The sequence below is a fragment of the Montipora foliosa genome, chromosome 14 (assembly GCF_036669935.1).
Source record: "Montipora foliosa isolate CH-2021 chromosome 14, ASM3666993v2, whole genome shotgun sequence".
NCBI classification, from domain to species: Eukaryota; Metazoa; Cnidaria; class Anthozoa; order Scleractinia; family Acroporidae; genus Montipora; species Montipora foliosa.
In genome coordinates, this window is record NC_090882.1 from 1,599,005 (window position 1) to 1,614,004 (window position 15,000).

Here is a 15,000-nt window from a genome sequence, read left to right on the forward strand (position 1 = left end):
GCGCTGTGGAAACCAGCCAGTTAAAAATGCATATAGTTCCGTCATTCAGCCTCTGTCACCTTATGGCGCGAGAAATCAAGCCCTGTGTTGTGAAGCAACAGTCTGTTTAGTCTGAGAATTTTAATGTAACTCGTACGATGCAGCGTATGCCCATACCACAATTAAGCATGTGTCTGTTAATCTCAAGCTGAATATAAAGACCCTATGACGCTTAAGGTTCGAGAATTGAAGCCCTCTATTGTGAACCAACAATGTGTTGCTGTACTGTACGCTGTACTGAGCGATGCAGGGTGTGTGGGCAATCCTATAGTGCGCGACAAGAAAGCGTATAGAAGTCGTGCTCTATTAAGGAACATTTCAATACGAAATAATGCCAGGTTCCCAGAGGGCATTAGACAAATTTTCAAGGCCTAACTACTGTCACCGAAACGAGCTAAAGCAGGAATACCTTGCGAAGTAAAAATTGTCAAATGTATAAATAAGGCAAGGAAGTGTGTGGTTAGGCACGCAGCGATCACCAGGCAACAATTGCACCCTGAAAGAAAAAAAAACACTAACTTTTTTCGGGTAAAACGCGTTTCGGCTGTCACCATCACAGCCGAAACGTCAATTTCACGTGCTTTACCCGAAAAAAAGGTAGAGTGTTTTTAATACGACTAAACGCGAAGGGAAGGAAGGAAGCCTCAAGGGATACAACTGAACTCTGCGTTGCGGATAAGACAAAAACCTGGCCTCCCGCATCAATACAATCACGTTACAGGATTTTCCGTGATTCGCCCACTAGCGATCCGTTTTTCCCCTTCTAATTTTCAATTTATTCAAACAAGAATCTGCCTTTGAGCAAAAATTGAGGTATAGGCGGAGAACACGATATAAGCAAGGTCTTTTCCATTACTGATCATTACTGAGGTGAAGCGAGGCGTACTCGCTAAATTGACCAATCAAACCGCAAAGGAAATATAAGCCGCCGGCTCAATGCGCGAGAAAAGGACGTGCTAGCAAGTCATAATTGGTTTTGCTTTTAATCGGCTGAGAAAGTGGTGTCAAATTAAGCAATCTCGTGACTCCAAACCGCTCAACACTTATCAAAGCAATTAATTACAAGTGATGCTATATAAATATTTAAGTGCTTCATTTTGCGTCACCTCTTCTACGATAAAAAACATCTCTACGAGTAACAGTTTTCATGCTGACCGAGACGGTGTTAATTTGCGAATTTCAACTTTTCGACTATAAATACATGCACTTGGAAAGAAACATGTCACTACACAAAAGCATAAATGACAAGAAGAGTTAAGTCGAATTTTCTCGAACCATGATTAAATAGAGCCAGGTGCAAAATTTGAAGGTGACATACAGGTCTTTTTTTCCTTAGGTCAATTGGCCGCCGCCATGTTGGCAGACCAAAACAACACGGAAAACAACTTGCTGTTCCACCAACATTTGTTGAGAATTTGTACCCACGGTTTCAAATTTCAAAGAAAGTTCCAAAACTTCAATTTAAAAATTCTTTTTGCGTCTGCAGATTTTGTAAGCCTTGAATGGAAACATTCACCGGTGTGGGCACCAGGCTTTCTCGAGCTCCAACAAGCGAGTTCGCCTTTCGAGTCCTCAGACTAACCACGTTGCCATAATGCGATGTGTGTGGCCGTGGTCTGTTGGTTTCCGACTTGTTCCCGGAATTTCTCGGCTTTTCTCTTGCAGAAGTTTTACTTGTTACTGTATCTGTTGTCTGTTCAGCCATAAAAACTTCGTCTCTGGTAGATGGAGCACTTACTGGTCGTCTCTTGGGAACAGCCGATTTAGCATTTCGAAGTGCTGAGCCTTTGCTCCGGAGAGCAGTTAGGCTAACATCGCATCTCGTTCGAGCAAGAATAACGGCCTGGAGATGAGAACAAAATGAAGCCGATTGCAAGTGCTAATACTAAATTACGATTAATTTAAAAGTGCACCTGACCTCAAAGTACTTTCTTTTGAAAAAATAAAATGTCTAACACATATTTTACCTTTGCTTCTCTAGATTTTACTTTTAATAGGCCTAATAAGGTACGAGAGAGTAACAAAGCTGGCATTCATTTGTCCCATGGCCGAGCTAGTGAGAGGTATGGGTCTATTCTTTCAGTGACGTCAAGAACTGACTAACGATTGTCAGCATCTTTCTCTTGTATACCTTATGAGGCACATTCAAAAGTAAAATGTAGAGAAGGTAAAGGTAAATATATGTTTGATATTTAACTTTTGCTACAGTAAATATTTTGAGGTTAGGTGCACTTTAAGAATAAAAACTAATGTAGATTTAAAAAGAGATTGACAATTTTATATTGAAAGAATGGAAGTGTGAAAATACACTTGGAATAGAAAGAAGTACGAAAAACAAAGAATGTACTGAGTAAAAAGTTTTGCGGGAATGGAATCTGTTTGAGTGTTAAGCAGAAGGTCTAGTGAAGTTATGATCCTCGCAGTTATGAACGCAATGCTAGGAATTGAGTAGAGAAGACTGAAAAATTCAGGACTTCAACGGTGTTTGAACCCGTTACCTCGCGATACCGGTGCAACTTTCTAACCAAGTGAGCTATGAAGCCGCTGACGTTGGGAGCTGGTCATAGCTCGAGGTATCGCGAGGTCACGGGTTCAAACCCCGTTGAAGTCCTGAATTTTTCAGGCTACTCTTCGCAATAGCTAAATTTGCGTTTTTAAATGGGAGGATCATAGCCTCACTTGATTTCATATCCGCAGTTCATTATGTGATTCATTTCATAAATAATTTCGTTCGTTAAGAGAAGGCTCTTTTTCCTAAATGGGAAGAGAATATTGTAAATGAGGCCATGGATCGTACGATCCCCGATGAAGCTTATAAGGGCGCTAAATTTTTCATGTAGATTGATCGGCTTTTAGATTTACATTGCAACAGTAACGAGGCAGCAAATCAGACTGGGTTGAATGCTGCCGCTGTGTGAAGGAATAGGACTCAACGATTTGACACTTCTGCCTCATGTCTTCATCTGGGCAAACGAGGAAACAATGTTGCGGAAACGAAATTTGCTTCCCGGGAAGCAAGAATGTCATGTGTTCCCAGTTTGTTTGCGAGCGCCTTAAAACTGTCCTTTTTCATGCTCACTAATCAAGATCGTTTGCTTTTAAATAAGGTGGAGAAAGGTTTCAGGTAAAAAGGTAGTCCTCACTTCTTGCATTCGTTCGTGTGCGACAGCGCAATATCTAATCACCAGCCACGACAAAAAATCGACTTCTGAGAACAGAATTGGCTAGCCATTGGGCAATGCTCGGAAAATCTGAGTTAATCAAAAGAGGGAACTTTAGTAACTACAGATTCCTTACCTGTAAGGTATTTTTGGCGGTACGAACTGAAGACTCCTATCGCGAGAAAACGAAACAACAATTAATCTCACATATGAGCAGAGAAATGCATCTTATCAAGCCAAGGTGGGATTGGTTGACTGGTTGATTGATCGATCGATCTATCGACTGATTGATTACTTGAGTGGGTGGGTGGGTGGGTCGGTGAGTGAGTGAGAGGTAGAATAAATGCACCAAAGATTGTGGCGTCCCCACTTGATTTTGTCAAGGTCAAACACTTTCTTATGAAACAGGAAACAAAATGCAAAAAAAGGCCTGCGTACAATCGGCTTATTTTAGGTCCCAGGCAAAGGGTTCCCTTCTTGGAATTCTCCATTTACTTTTGGCAACTTTTCTCCCAGAAATGCATGGGGAAATATAGGACGCTTTTCAGAGATGGTTTATTCCTACACCTGATGGTATGTACCATTGGTCTGCGGAGAATTACTTGACATCGGATCTTCTAACAAGCGCTTTAAATTTCTGAAACCTTGACGATCTCTCGAGAAGGACTGGAAAACTATGAAACAAAAAAACACTTCAATCAAATCAATAAAGAGAACTCTTGCCTTCTCTGCTTCTTGATCAGTTCTCAGTTTGAAGAGTTGCTCGCATTTCTTGATGTAATGGCGCCTAAAATTTAAAAAAGCCTACATTTCGTAAATTTTGAAAACGTACAGCATCAAAGGAAATAAGGAGAATTCCGGGGCCAAAAGTGCTTTCACCAAAGTACCGGTAATCAAGGCAATCGCGAAAGCTTCCTTTTGGAAAAAAATTACGGTTGCTTTTAACCTTCCAATTATTGGTTTAGTTAGGAGCTCATCAAGGGAGCCTCTATCTCCAATAATACCTTGAGTCAACCCTTTCCCGCGTAAAGTTATTTTTAGGAACAGGTTTTTCCCGCGAAAAGTATCATTTTTTCCTTGACGCGAATATAGCTCTGTTTTGATTGGCTTTTACAACAGTGGGCGTGCTGAATCTCCCTAGGATGATAGAGACTCCCCTTGGAGAACTCCTGGTGTAGTGTACCAGCTGGGATAACGCTCCTGGAAGGGCCCATTTGGAGGGGCTCATTTGTCGACATCCTCAGAGACCCAGGGGCAATTGGTCAAGACGGGACGAGAAAATTAAGGGCAAAATCGTCCCGTCCCGATTGACTGCCCCTGGATCTCAGAAGATCATTTTTCGGGTCGTGTCGTACCTCATTGAACGGGCTTCAGGATTGGCCAAAAGACCAATGTAACGAACAAAGATAACAATGGATTTAGCACATAAAACAGTGGGAGGTACGACACTATACAGACTATGAAATAAAGTGCTCAATAAGAGGTACGATCCTACCCCATTTTTCGGAAGTCCCGAAAATTTTTCAATCGCGAAAAGCCAATTGAGCAATAGTCTTTGCTTGTCCCTCCAAAAGTTTGCGTCAGCATTGTTTTTATTTTCTCTCAGGACTTACAATGGTCCCAAGAGAAACTGGAAAGAATGCTTATGCAAAATTTTGGAGGGACAAACAAAGAGTATCACAGCACTTTTGATATTGGCTAATTGTAAAAAGTCAGTAATTCTGCAAGACAGCTCCTTCAGTGACATGACTAACCCGAAAAAATTACAATAAACGCCTACTTTATGATTTGAGGCTTGGCTTTTTTTTTGCGAAATTGTTTTTCAACAGTTGCCTTTCCTTCAAACTTGTTTATATAACGTTATTTTTCAATCTTGTTTTTCAAAAATGGACAGTTGTGGTGTTTTATTCTGTAAGTTATAAGAAAAAGGAATATTTAGAACGTTGGCCTACATTTCGCACAGTGAACCTGACTAAAAGATTTCCGTTCTCTTTACACGTTTTTTCATCTCTCCTTCATCTCACCTTAGATCGGTATTGTCTGACATCAGGCCTTGCATTCTCATCGAATATCTGTTGTCCACTTCCTCCACCTAAGGTAAATTAGAGGCTTTCGTAACAAATGTTATTTCGAAATAACTACAACACCGGAAACTCCGTCACCTTCTCGGAGAGAGGCTTTATCAAGCCTCTCTCAACCATTTCTCTTTGACAATGGCGGCCAAATTAAATGTTCTCTTGTTTTAATGCTAAAGCCTTTGTGGCCTTGCTACGACGAGCAAATTTCAAAAAAAATTTTGTTTCAAAATGAGGGCAGTAGGTGTAATTAACATAAAGACAAAAGAATGTAAAAGTGGTCGCTATTTATGAAAGTGGTCTATAGGATGGTTTTCACGTGACGCCATCACCGCCATGTTGGTGGACGAAAACAAAAGAAGGTGAACACATTTGAGCGCCTAACAGGCAGCACTTGTGGTTCTCTGCAAATATAATTGATTTTCTTCTAAATTTTTTACTTTCATTCAACACAAATTCACTGGGCTAATTAATAATAATAATAATAATAATAATAATAATAATAATAATAATAATAATAATAATAATAATATTTAATACTTATATTGCGCTCATTTTTGAAAGCAATATCAACCTCTGTCCTCGCAAATCAGCCGCGCTGCAGTTTCGACCTTCGGCGCCGCCTGACTGATTACGGCATTTCAAGATTGAAGTTAACTTCGGAAATGTTAACGCGAGATTCTTGCGGAACAAGACAGAAGTTTTCATTGATCACGTTATTGAGAGTAAACTGGATATTTGTGTAGTCAAGCGAAACTTGGCGGAGAGAGAACGATAGTGTCACATTGGCTGCCCTTGCACCTCAAGGTTTCATGTTTAAGAACAATAGGGACCTTAAGATTTCAGGCCGTCTTCAATGTAGAACGTGGCCGGAAGTTGAAATTGACTCTTCTTCCGCGATTGAGCCCTCACAAAAGCTCAACAAAAGCAGCTCACGAGCATTTCTAAAAGTCGGCATGTTGAAAACGAGATGAAGTTCCACTTCTTGTTTACGTCCAACTTCTTAAGTCAAATTTCCAGCGCCTGCCGTGCTCTCCCCCAGTCCCTCCTGTGCCTCGACGTTGTATTTTAGGACGACGTCCTCAAATCTTAAGGTCCCTATTAACAGACACTCGGAAAAATCTGGTGGAGGGACTGGCATTATTTTTCGTGAAAAATTCAAGGTGCGTTGTGTTGATGGAATTCAAAGGGAATCGTTTGAGACCTTGGAATGGAACGCTACTGCACAGGGAACGACGACGAAACTCCTAATCGTCTATCGTCCTCCGAACTCTGATACGCACCCCGTTCCACCAAGTGTGTTTTTTCAGGAGTTTTCTCACTATCTCGAGAATGTCGTGTTATGTCCTGAGGTTCTAGTTATTTCTGGTGACTTTAACTTTCATATAGACGACCCATTCGATAACGATGCTAAGAAGTTTGGTGACCTCCTCGAAACCTTTGGTCTTATTCAGTATTTGTCGTTTCCTACTCATATTTCTGGACACTGGTTGGACCTCATCATCACTCGCTCTTTTAACGACATATGGTTCGCTCAGCCCATCCGTCACTCTTCTTGTCGGATCACTGTTTTGCGGAGTGTACTCTCTCCATCCCGTCGCCATTGGTTAGGGTTAACGAAGTGTTTTATCGTAGATGTTAGCAGATCGATTTAGCGGCTTTCAAGAGCAATATCATGGCCTCAGATCTTTACGGTCTTTCTAGTGATGAACTTGCCGCTAGCTATGATCATATTCTTCAAAGCATCCTTGACAAGCATGCTCCGCTGCAGCGCAAGGTTTAAGTTGATCGTCCTAAAGCCCCCTGGTTTAATAATGAGCCGAAGAAGCTTAAGGCGAAGCGAAGCGGCTTGAGAAGAAGATGAATAAATTCAATATACCCAGTGATATCTCGGAGTACAAAAGGGTGTGTAATAAGTACTGTGCTATGCTCAAACGCGCAAAGCGGGATCACTATTTTGATCTCATAAAAGAATGTGTGGGCAGTTCTAACAAGCTTTTCCAGATTGTGAACTCGCTCTGAAAAGAGCGCTCCAACAATTCACTTCCACCTCATGCCTGTGCTGAGCAGCTTGCAAATAATTTTGGAGAGTTTTTCTGCCGCAAGATAGAGCTTATAACTGAAAGAGGATATCGGACAGTGCATGTTCTGTTGAACCGCCAACTTATTCAATACGTACTGCTGTTGCAAGACTAGAGCGTTTCGTTCCTGACGAGCTAGTTGTCAGCTGGATCCAGTCCCCACCTGGTTAGTGAAAAACGGCATCCAGGAGCTGGTGCCTGTCATGGCTAAGATGGTTAACTCCTCCTTGGATAGTGGTATTGTTCCCAATGACTGGAAGCTGGCTCTCGTCATCCCCATCCTCAAGAAGATAGGCCTTGAACTTGTGTTTAATAGCTTCCGCCCTGTGAGCAATCTTTTCGTTTGTTTCAAAAACAGCTGAGAGAGCAGCTCGAACATTGTAATGTTAATGATCCTCTTCCAAGAAATCAATCTTCATTCCGTCAACATCATTCTACGGAGACTGCGCTACTTAGGGTACAAAATGACATTCTCCTGAACATGGACAAACAAGAAGTTCCTCTGTTGATGTTACTAGACCTTAGCTCCGCATTTGATACCATTGATCATGGTATGATGGCTCAGATATTGGAAGACGACTTTGGTGTTACCGACCGTGCTCTCTGTTGGGTTAAGTCCTTCCTTGCTGCTAGGAGGCAACGTGTAACTATTGACGGACGAAAGTGTCGAGACTTTGATGTCACGAGTGGAGTTCCTCAGGGTAGCTGCTTGGGACCAATACTTTTCTTATTGTCTGCTTCTCGACTATTTCATGTGGTAAAGCAACACTTTCCACAGGTTCAGGTTCAGGTTCAGGTTCCTTCCGGCCGGGATCTTGTATGTCACAGGAGATGCAGTCAGAGCCATGGAGGCTTGTATTTCAGATATCAGGGGTTGGATGGCTAATCATCAGATGAAACTCAATGACGAAAAGACGGAGTTCCTGATAATTGGGTCAAGACAGCAACTATCTAAAGTGAACTTTAGCACCATTCACGTAGGCGCTTCGGAAATCAAACCCGTTGGGTCAGTAGGCAACCTGGGTGCCTGGTTTGATAGCTCCATGACTATGAGTAAGCATGTTGGCAAAGTGTGTAGCAAGGCTTTTCGTGGCTCATACAGCATCCGTAGAATCAGGAAATACCTATCCGAGGAATCCACCAAACCCTGATCCATGCTTTTGTCACGTCTTACTTAGACTACTGCAACCCTCTGTTGTATGGAATCCTACAGTATCAGATGGATCGGCTACAAAGAGTGCTTAACGCCGCTGCTCGAGTCACTTGTTGGGTGCCTCGGTTTGATCGCGGTTAGACTTGCTTATGAACAATCATGAGATTTTAACGAGGAAAGAAGTGAAAATTTTTTAAATTTTAATTTTTATTTTTATTATTATTTATTATTATTTTTTTAAGGTTGTGCTTTTATATATATGTACATATAGTTTTTAATATTGTAAAGCGCTTCATGATACTCTGTAATGTAACCGCTATATAAGCTTTTTTATTACACATAACATGAGAATTTTATTCCATAAAGCTCATTTGCACAAATCTATACGCTTTATTTTCACATGTGAAAAAGGCCTATACAGCCAATCAGAATGGCGTACAGCTATTTCACATGTGGAAGTATAACCAATCAACGATAGCGTAAAGGCGTTTCCATGCCAATCACTCGTGCATCTCGTGCAAATCGTACAAATCGTACTTTGTTATTGAATTAAATTAAATTTGCATTTGGCACTATTGCTAGTGAGTTTTGTTTCTAATTCGCGTTCAGAAAACTATTTTAATGAAAATTCTCATGTTATGTGTAATAAACAGTTCACGACATAGAAAGTGCTTTGTACGGGGTTTTATTCACTCGTTGTTTGTCTCAAAAACCCTAACTCGCTCGTTCCTCATTCGGGTTTTTGACACAAACAACTCGTGCATAAAACCCCGTACGCCGCACTTTCTATGACGTAAACTATATACATATTATATTTTAGTATAAATACACAGGTGATTATACAAATTCTCGGATTATCAGCCGATAATCACCTCAACGGACAAAATGGCCGCCAGTAGTCGTTTTGCCACCGTAAGTGAAGATGACTTTGCGTTGAAATGTTTTTTTGTCTCTCTTTTTTGAAATAATCACCTGTGTATTTATACTAAAACAATTATTCGCCTCAGGCTCAGTGATTATCGGTGAATATTCACCGATAATCACTTTGCGTTCGGCGAATAATTGTTAAATATTATTATCTCTCATTAGCTTCTTTTGTTTGTCCACCAGAAGTCGTACATTTCTCTATTGTTATTGGTGTCTCTAGAGGTTAGTTGAAAACGTCCTTTAGGCTACCAGTAATCTCTTGTTTATTCTATTGGTGTTAGGAGGTGGTCGCTGTGGAGATGATTAGAAAAAAAAATTGCACAAACCTTTTCAGCAAAGTGCTCCTCGAATGCCGTCAACTTCACCTTCTGCGAGAAAAATGTAAGTTGAGGGCGTGTGGCTAAATTTCGCTGTTTTTTTTTAAAATCTCTTTCCTAAATACTACTGAAAAACAGGTTCTAATAAAGTAAATCATGAAAGGAATCAGGGATTCCAAAAGAAAATACACATGTACCTTATCTTCCAGCTCGGTCTGTGTCTTTCTTAACATTGCTGATTTAGTTTTGAGTTTCTCTTCAAACTCTTGTATCTTTTCCTTTAACATCTGCACACAAAAGTCGAAAATAGTACTGATACAAAATAGTACAAATGGATAGTATTGACACCTTAGGCCTTAGATCGCAAGTTACCAAGCTTAATTAACGCATGCATTTCCTCCTTTTAGTAAGACTGACAGATTTTACTTTGTCTGACGCTGGATAATTTTACTCGTCAATGGGGAGTGGTTCATAACGGTAATTGAACTGAGTGCAATTTGGTCTGAAATCATACGTGTTATTTCAAAACCGAACGAGCGCACAGCGCGAGTTCCATTTGAAATCACGCGTAATCGATCTCAGACCAAAACTGCACGACACGAAGTTCAATTACAGCCATTTAGAAATCTCACCATAATAATTATTTTAATCGCTAAAATGCAGGATTTTAGTCAGTACCAATGTTTTATTGATCCAGTTGGGAACAAAAGTTGGAAAATTCGCCACAAAATGGTTTTCTTTGTCTTTCCTTTCCTGCAATTTGATTGTTTGTCTTAAACAAGCCTTGAAATCTGATTAGTTGTTTTGTTTTAGTTTTCCTTTCTCATTGGCTGGGAAAATGGTGCAATTTAGAGCAAAAAAAAGTGCAATTTGGGAATAAATCACACTGCTGAGAGCCAATCAGATTACAAGGATCACCAGTGATTTCTAAATGGATGCAATAAAGGATTCAATGGGTTAACAACCTCTACATCCACTCAAAAACTTTGTCCTCTTTAACCCATTGACTCCTTGGAGTGATAATTGATAGAAAGGTGTGAATGGGTTAAGCATAAGTTGCAGGGGTTTCAATAGAAGCCGGCTACCAGCGGTATACCGCCGCCTACTTTGCCTCACACCGCCGGCTAGTTTGCCTTGATTTTCACTAAAACTGCTATCATAAACTTGTCAAACTGCCGCCTTCAATGGGCTATCATGGACGGCTATTTCAGAAGTTATTGAAACCCCTGATAAGTTGGCTTGCCTCACGTGATACTATCTGAAATTGGTATTTTTCTCCACGAAACGAAAGTTGCTTTTATTTGGTGGATTTCTCATGTATTGTCTTGGGCAAGGAAGCCATTCGAGTTAAAGCCAGAGCAGTTGACGCCTAAGTTATCGTTTCTAGTCTCCAGCTCGGATAGCTTCGGTTCACTCTTAGAGCGCTGAGCAAAATAATCGCTGGCCTGAAAAGAGTTGGTTGTTTAATTGGACTGGTTACTGAGGTGCAATGAGGTAAATTCAATGGGGCCTCAGGGTCCTCTATGAGGTAGAGCACAACACCAGAAGATCCGTGACCTGCTCTTTGTGAGCACTGTGTTTGACGTCCCACAGAGACAGTTCCTAAGGTTTATATTGTCCTTATCCGACAAGACTAGAAAGTCTACCTATTTGCAGATGTGATTTTAAAGGGGGCATTTTCTTCTCATTTGCAAACAGTCTTTAAGGGTTAGTCCAGCTGGAGCTCTCTCGCTCGGTACTTTGATTCTCTTCCCACCGAGCGAGCCGGTCGGCGGCTTGGGTCAAGTGCAAGCGTTTATGACATCTGCCCGCTGGTAGAAATTTAAAGGAACTTATCTACATGGACATGCAGGGTGCTTACTTCTCAGCCAAGAAACCCAAAAATTCGACTAAAATTTAATGTCAAATGGAACAGTCATTTTCCGAAAAATCTGTTTGGAAAATGTGGAGTACCTTCAGAGGTACTCCCGATTTTCCGATCGGAACGGCATTTCGGAAATTCATGTACCATTTACCGATTCTTGCGCTTCCAGGCCCAAGTCCGTGCGAAATCAAGTGATGAGGGAAGGTAACACCTGGTTGGGAACCAAGCTTTAAAAAAGGAATGTTAAAGTGCAATTTAGTCCGGTTGCTTTTTATACAACGGTCAGCCGAACCGGAATTTTCCAACAAATGGTAAGCACCCGTACTTTCCTACCCGGTACCTGCATCTCCAAAAGGGCCGACTTGAGTTGTTCGGAATCTTGTACACATTCAGCAAACTTTTCCATTAAGTTCTAAATACAAATCAAAGAGAAAATGGTTAGCAACAAGTCACTTCACCACAGAGTGAAGAAGTCAATACAGAGTGTGACTCTGGGGCTTGACTCTGAAGGTCACTTCGGCTCAGGTTGTCAAGACGTCAGTCACATCTTACTCAGGACGACACACTCTGGATGAGTTAATGCCACCTAGGAATAGGTCACAGAGCTATTGAAAAAATTACAGAATACCTGGCCACTCGAAGCAACGCTTCATCGTTCCTGACTGCATGGCAACTAAGTGAGCGACTGAACGAGTACGCTGTTAAATTGCAAATGCGTAAGCTGTGGTTACGCGGCTATGCTACTATGCGGTTGCCTGGGCGGCTAACAAGGTTCCTTGACTACGCAGCTACTTGGTTACGTGGCTACGAGGCTAATTGGCCAGGCCCCAGTTGTTCAAAGGATGGATAGCGCTATTCCCGGATAAATCACTATCCACTGGATAAGTAATAGCAAAACCAACTGCACCATCCAAGGGATAGTGATTTATCCGGTGGATGGCGTTATCCACCTCTTGAACAACTGGGGCCAGGCGGCTAATGAGGCTACTTGGCTAGCTGGCTACGGGGCTAGTTGACTACGCAGCCACTTGGGTACGTGGCTACTTGGTTAAGCATCTACGGGGCTATGTGACTACTTCTTGGCTACTTCGCTACTTGGATACTTGGCTAGGGAGCTACGTGACTACGAAGCTACGCGGGTAGGTGGAATTGCTAAAGGACTGATGGCGCTCAAAAGAAGCGCCTAAATAATCTCTGGAGACAGATCAAACCAATATCCGTCCTTCCTATAGACCCTTTGCATAAATGGCGCCCAAATTTGAATAACAATACTTGATACATCCTTAGCCTCACATTCATGAGAAAAATCCTTTGTCTTGAAACATGAACATGTATGCATGTGGATTGCATTGGTCGTGGTGTAGATCACCCTCACTCCCAAAGAACACGTGGAGAAAGGAACTTGCCAGTTTCTTGGAAGCCTCAACTCGAAAAGCCGAAGGCGTCTTCCCTTTGGGCGATCTCAATTGTGATTTACTATGTCCAGATAAACCCCCTAAAAATGGTCGCTATCTATTAGACATAATGGATCTCTTTCACTTTAAAAACCTTATCAGCTCTCCAACTCGCGAAATAGCAAAGACAAGTACCTTGCTGGACTTAGCTCTCACTAACGCTAAAACAAAAATATTAACTACTGCGGTGGTAAATCCGCACATTAGTGACCATTCGCTGGTATTTGCCATTCTGCGGGCATCGCCACCAAGATCGCACTCACAGAAAATTATTTTGCGCAGTCTCAAAAATTTTGACACGAAAAGTTTTCTTACTGATTTAAACACGGTTTAAACTGTTATGAGCGTCTTCGATGATGTCGATGACAAACTTTAAGCCTTTGCATCTCTTTTTCATGATGTTATAAACAAGCAAGCACCACTCAAACAAGTTCATTTGCGAGGCAATCAAGTGCCGTATTTGACCAATGAATGGCCTTTAAGCGTGAGGCTCCAGCATTTGGCTAAGTAGCCTGACTTCTGGCTGTTATACACAATTGTGGTCTCATTCATACAGAAGCCCTTCAAGCTAATCCTGCCAAACCGACCACATGCTGGAAAGGTCAGACCACAACACCGGGAACACTGTCCCGTACTCTTTTGGAATAGCGTGTGGGATCTATAACGTCCCACAGAGTTACTGAACACGGGCTGTGAGACGGGACCTCCGGCTTATCGTCCTTATCCGAGAAGACTTGAAAGTCTAACTATTTGCAGATGTAGTTACAAAGGCAGCACTTTCTCCCCAGTTATTTAAAGACCCTAAAATGTTGGTCCGGCCGGAGTTGAACTCACGACCTCCCGCGTGACAGCCCGGTGCTCAACCAACTGAGCCACCGGTGCGCGGTGCGCGTAAAGCTGTCCGTCATCGAAATCATCTATTGAAAGCCTTTACACGAAATAGAACAGATGCAAATTATCTACTTCAAAAATCTCAGTGGAATAAATGTACCTCTCTGCGGAGAAAGGCCATTGTTTCATACTTTAAAAAGGAACTCGACTGCTGTAAATCAAGATACAAAGAAATTTTGGACCACATTTCAACCTTTTTTACATACCAGTAAATCATTCAAGCCCAATAATGTAATTCTGCACGAAGGGAATAAGATGATCACTGACAAAAAGCAAATAGCTAGTATTTTGCAAACATAGCGAGTGATATTGCCGAGATTATGGATAGCGCCGGCGACTTTCAAGATCATCCCAGTGTCCGAGCCATTTTAGAAAATGACATGGAGCGTACAGATTTTGGTTTCTCACCTATTAACACCATCTACATAGAGCAACTTTTGAAAGAAATCAAAGCAAACAAGTCAAGTGGATACGACCACATTACTCCGCGACTGCTTAAAGAAATGTTTTCTTCCTTGCTCTATCTTCAATGCCCCAGTCGCACAAAGCAAATATCCTGAGAACTGGAAAAAAGGTCAAGTAACACCTTTATTTAAAAAGGACAATGAACTCAGTAAAACAAACTATAGACCAATATCCGTTTTGCCGGCTATTAGCAACATATTTGAGAAACTACTTGCCTCCCAGCTTCAAGCTCACTTCGATAGAATCCTCTCTGACTACTTATCAGCTTATCGTAGAAATTGCAGTTGCCAAACGGCGCTATTAAGAATGGTTGAAGACTGGAAGGACAGCCTTGAAAACAACAGACTAGTAGCAACAATTCCATAGATTTGTCCAAAGCCTTTGACAGCCTACCGCACGCACTTATACTTACTAAACTAGAGGCCTACGGTTTGAACCACCATACAAGTCTTCTGTTAAAAGATTACTTGCAGGATAGAGAGCAAAGAGTAAAAATCAGCGACACATACTCTCCTTGGCTACGTGTTAAACGAAGAGATCCTCAGGGGAGCACTCTCGGTCCACTTTTATTTA

General features: G+C 41.6%; 1 protein-coding gene across 1 annotated transcript in view; it reads right to left on the reverse strand.

Annotated features, from left to right (window-relative positions):
* Positions 1-1,003: 1,003 nt before the first annotated feature.
* LOC137985561 (flagellum-associated coiled-coil domain-containing protein 1-like) overlaps positions 1,004-15,000 on the reverse strand; it is a 45,296-nt gene continuing 31,299 nt past the window's right edge. The window contains exons 15-21 of the mRNA XM_068833178.1: positions 11,958-12,029; positions 9,951-10,040; positions 9,763-9,804; positions 5,225-5,292; positions 3,924-3,987; positions 3,337-3,372; positions 1,004-1,882 (exon numbers count right to left, since the gene is read on the reverse strand). Coding sequence (XP_068689279.1) covers positions 1,496-1,882; positions 3,337-3,372; positions 3,924-3,987; positions 5,225-5,292; positions 9,763-9,804; positions 9,951-10,040; positions 11,958-12,029 — 759 coding nt within the window. The 3' untranslated portion in view covers positions 1,004-1,495. The remainder of the gene's footprint in view (positions 1,883-3,336; positions 3,373-3,923; positions 3,988-5,224; positions 5,293-9,762; positions 9,805-9,950; positions 10,041-11,957; positions 12,030-15,000) is intronic.